This window comes from Mus caroli, chromosome 13 (assembly GCF_900094665.2).
Source record: "Mus caroli chromosome 13, CAROLI_EIJ_v1.1, whole genome shotgun sequence".
Lineage (NCBI taxonomy): Eukaryota > Metazoa > Chordata > Mammalia > Rodentia > Muridae > Mus > Mus caroli.
The window spans coordinates 94,446,767-94,451,434 of NC_034582.1; the positions used below are offsets into that span (position 1 = coordinate 94,446,767).

At 41.9% G+C, this 4,668-nt stretch overlaps 1 protein-coding gene across 2 annotated transcripts in view; it reads left to right on the top strand.

The window, feature by feature from the left end:
* The window catches only part of Ccdc125 (coiled-coil domain containing 125), a 47,962-nt gene that overhangs the window by 14,341 nt on the left and 28,953 nt on the right, over nucleotides 1-4,668 (top strand). For both annotated transcript variants that reach the window (XM_029468309.1, XM_021179872.2), the window contains exons 6-8: nucleotides 194-271; nucleotides 1,708-1,793; nucleotides 4,426-4,508. In XM_029468309.1, the coding sequence (XP_029324169.1) occupies nucleotides 194-271; nucleotides 1,708-1,793; nucleotides 4,426-4,508 (247 nt within the window). The remainder of the gene's footprint in view (nucleotides 1-193; nucleotides 272-1,707; nucleotides 1,794-4,425; nucleotides 4,509-4,668) is intronic.

Genomic DNA, 4,668 nt, shown 5'->3' on the forward strand with positions numbered 1-4,668 from the left:
ACACACACACACACACAAACAAACAACAAAAACAAAAAACTTCATTTTAGCTGGGCGGGGTGGCCTTTAGTCTCAGCATTTGGGAGGCAGAGGCACAGATAAACTCTGTCTCAAAACAAACAAAACAAACAAACAAATAAATAAATAAATAAACCCCCTTAGTTTTACTGATGCTATTTTTATTTTTTCATAGGCAATGCTTGGCAAAGCCACAAGCCACACACAGACAATGCTTCAAAAAACTATAGAACAGAAGAGATCTCTGGAGAAGGTATTTGCAACTGCTAGCATTGATGCAGTCATTCTGATACTATTTAAACCTAATTTCCCTAGGCTCACGACCATGATGTGTGTGTTGTTCCTGGTACTCTCAGAAGGAGTGCTTGAGTCTTTGATAGCTTTCCCTCGGGCACTTACAGATTACTAAAACGGATTGCTACATGGGTCAACTATGGTTTATTTCCTTTTTCTGGTAGCAGAAGGTCAGCCAACTTGGCACTTCTCATTTTTCTTCTCTTTTTCTTCCTGTGCCTCAGGCAGGGTAAGCGTGTTTCTGAACATCTCACTGTATATGAGATTAGGCATTGTAAATGTCTCTCTCTCTTTTTAAAGCTTTATTTATTATGTATACTGTGTTCTGCCTGCATGGCCAGAAGAGGACGCCAGATCTCATTACAGATGGTTGTGAGCCACCATGTGATTATGGGGAATTGAACTCAGGACCTCTGGAAGAGCAGCCAGTACTCTTAACCTCTAAGCCATCTCTCCAGCTCCAATGTCTCTTTTCTATGTCAATTTTATCATTCTTTGATGGAGCCCTTTGGGCAAAGACTCACAAGTGTAAATTTAGTTTTTGGTCTCTATATGAGCAGAGGTGGCACACTAAGAAGTTTGGGCTCAATACAGCATTTTTGTTTTGTTTTTTTTTTAAGATTTTTTTATTTATGTATTTTATGTATATGGATATTTTGTCTACATGTACAACTGCACACCAGAAGAGCACATTGTATCTCCCGAAATTACAATTATAGATGGTTGTGAGCCACCATGTGGGTGCTGGGAATTGAACTTAGGACCTCTGGAAGAGCAGTCACTGCTCTTAACTGCTGAGCCATCTCTCCAGCCCCTTTTTTTGGTTTTTATTTGTTGGTTTGTTTTTGGGAAAGGTTTCTTTGTATAGCTTTGGCTGTACTGGAACTTGCTCTGTAGACCAGGCTGGCCTTGAACTCAGAGAGCCACCTGCCTCTGCGTCCTGAGCGCAGGGATTAAAAGTGTGCACTACCACCACCCACCAGCACAGCCACTTTTGAACCCAAACAGTTTAAAATTTCTTTTCTGTGTTCAGTGAGCTTTGGCAAAGTGTCTCTGAGTGCTCAAGTCCATTCAGTGTACAATTGCCATAGACTCTTCTGAGCAGTCTTTTGCTCTTTTTGTTTGTTTGTTTGTTTGTTTTTCGAGACAGGGTTTCTCTGTATAGCCCTGGCTGTCCTGGAACTCACCCTGTAGACCAGGCTGGCCTCGATCTCACCTCCCGAGTGCTGGGCTTAAAGGTGTGCGCCACCACGCCCGGCTTTCTTTTGCTCTTTTAGCTGTTGCATGATTAAATGACTTACTTTGCTCTTCAGTGTCTCTAAATGATTAATACCGCTAACTTTTCATGAAATGCCCCCCTTTTAAAATTTGAAGGTCATGTTTCTCTTTCTATAGGAAATAAATGCCTTGCAGTGGGAAATGGAATTTGATCAGGATAGATTTAAAAATATAGAAGAATCTTGGATCCAGAAATATGACAGGTTTGTATGTTTGTGGCACTGAGAGTTAAATGTAGGGCCTTGTGCATGTAATAAGAGTTGCACTGCATCTGAGGGGCATTTATTTAAAGATTTACTGTTATTATTTTTAATTATACATGTCTAAGTGTGGATATGCATGTGTACATGAGTGCAGAGACCCACAGAGGCTAGAAGAGGGCACTGGATCCCCTGGTGCTAGAGTCACATAGCATAACTCTCTCTGCCTGACATGAGTCAGTCCTGGGACCTGAACTTCAGCCCTTTGCGTGTGCAGTGTGTGCTTCTGACCCCTGAGCCATAGCTCTGGCCCTTGGGTTTCTGGTTTTAACTAGATTTATTTCTCTTGTGAAGCTTCTGATGCTAGATAATTAAGGACATTTTGTAACTAATTTCATTTTTATCCAATAGACACAGCGACCCGTTGCTTTCTGTTTTGTTTGTTTGTTTGTTTGTTTGTGGTGCTGCAGGTCAAACCCAGGGCTCAGGTTACACAAATGAACGCTCCCTCACCGAGCTGCATTACCAGTGGCTCCTCCTTTGTATTTTTTTAAAATTATGTGAGCTCTAATATAGGATTTACCATTTTAAAATATATAGTTGGCCAGACAGTGGTAATGCGTTCCTTCAATCCCAGTACTATGGAGACAGAGGCAGGTGCATCTCTGTGAGTTCCATGCCCATGCCATCTGGGCTACACAGAGAAACCCTGTATCATTAAAAAAAAAAAAAAAAAAAAATATTAAACAAAAAAAAAAAAAAAAAAAAAAGTGGGAGCTGGAGAGATGGCTCAGTGGTTAAGTGCACTGATTTCTCTTCCAGAGGTCTCGAGTTCAATTCCCACCAACCACATGGTGGCTCACAACTATCTGTAATGGGGATCCAATGCTCTCTTCTGGTGTGTTTGAAGATAGCTACAGTGTACCCACATACATGAAATAAATAAATGTCTTTTTTTTTAAAGTATATAGTTCAGTGATATTAAGTCCCACATAGGATTACATGCTTGTAACACCAATACTCAAGAGTCTAAGGCAGAAGGACAGCTATGAGTTTGAGGTCAACGTGGATGGCAGTAGTGTATCGGTCCAGCCAGGGCTGCTCTGCAAGATCCAATCTCCAAAACCAAATAACATAATGACATTAAACTAGGTATGGTGGCACACGCCTGTAATGCCACTAAGAAGGTTGAAGCAGAGGGATTAGGTCAGCTTAGGCTATACAGCAAGAATCTGGTCCAAAGCATACAAGCACGGAACAGTGGTACACACATGTAATCTCCATGCTTGACTGAGGGATCACAAGTTTAAGCTCATACTCAGCCACATAGAGAGTTCAAGCTCCGCTCAAGCTACATGGGACAAACAAACAAACCCACAGAAAGAAGTCCATTTTACAAGCATCACTAGCACGCATCTAGAGAGCCCCATCAAACAGTAGCTCTTCATTAGCGCCTCCCGAGACTACGGACAACCTACATTTAGTCTCTTGTCTCTGTGAATCTGACAACTCCGAGTGCTTCATGAGTATAGACAGGCAGTATTCGTCCTTTTCAGTCCTTTTCCTCCATGCTGTAAAATGTTTCAGAATTTCTTTCCAAGATTTCTAGTTTCTTCCAAGAAGATTCTGATATTGGGGTGTGTGTGTGAGTGTGTGTGTGTGTGTGTTTACACTTTCAATCCTAATGTCAACTTGGGCTTGTTTCTGCCTTACAACTATTTTGAATAATGGCACTAGGAACATGGATGGGTATTCTCTTGCCCCTTCACCCAGTGAAGGACTTTTGAGTTGCCTTTTTTTTTTTTTTTTAAAGAATTAAAGTGGGCTGGAAAGATGGCTCAGTGGTTAAGAGCACTGACTGAGGTCCTGAGTTCACAAGCATCTGTAATGGGATCTGATGCCCTCTTCTGGTGTATCTGAAGAGAGCAACAGTGTACTCACATATATAAAATAAATAAATAAATCTTAAAAAACAAATTAAAGCAACACTGAGCAGGAGGTATACCAATGTCTCCTATGCCCTCCCCCACATATAGCTTCCTATCATCAGCATCCCACCCATCATCAGAATCCCTCCCATCATCAGCATCCCTCCCATCATCAGCATCCCTCCCATCATCCCCATCCCTCCCATCATCAGCATCCCACCCATCATCAGCATCCCTCCCATCATCAGCATCCCTCCCATCATCCCCATCCCTCCCGTCATCCCCGTCTCTCCCGTCATCCGCATCCCCACCAGCTTAGTCCACTGGTTCTAATCCTGGACCTACAAATGGTTATTAAGTTGAATTAAAACTGTCTTAATGTGAATGAGAATGTGAATGAATATGAATTCTGCTTCTGCTTCTTTCTCAACTAAGTCGATAAAGGCTTTAAGGGTATGAGTTGAAGGTAAAATCACCGAGTCAATAAACACACTTATACCACCAAGCCCAGCACCCTGAGTTTGATCCGAAGACCCACGTGGCAGAGAGAACCCACCCCACAAGTTGTCCTTTGATTCCATGTGCACTTATGTGCCTCCCACAAAAACAAAAACAAAACGTAATAAAGTGTAGAAATCAGAATATTTTTGCTCGGCGAGGAGGTGTTACTGTTTTAATTATTTAGTTAGGCTTCCCCCCCTCCCCAGGCTAAACTGTGACAATGCAGTCCTCAGAGAGAATCTGAAGTTGAGAACAGAGGAGATGAAGATGCTAAAGTCTGAGAATGCTGGTGAGTACTGTATCGTAATGATTCTTGGGGTCAGCATATATAAAGTCGACTGTACCAAAAACACTCTTGTCAATCCAGACAAAATAAAGTAATATCACTTAAGGAAAAAGAGAAAGAAAGGAAGGAAGGGAGGAAGGAAGGAAGGAAGGAAGGAAGGAAG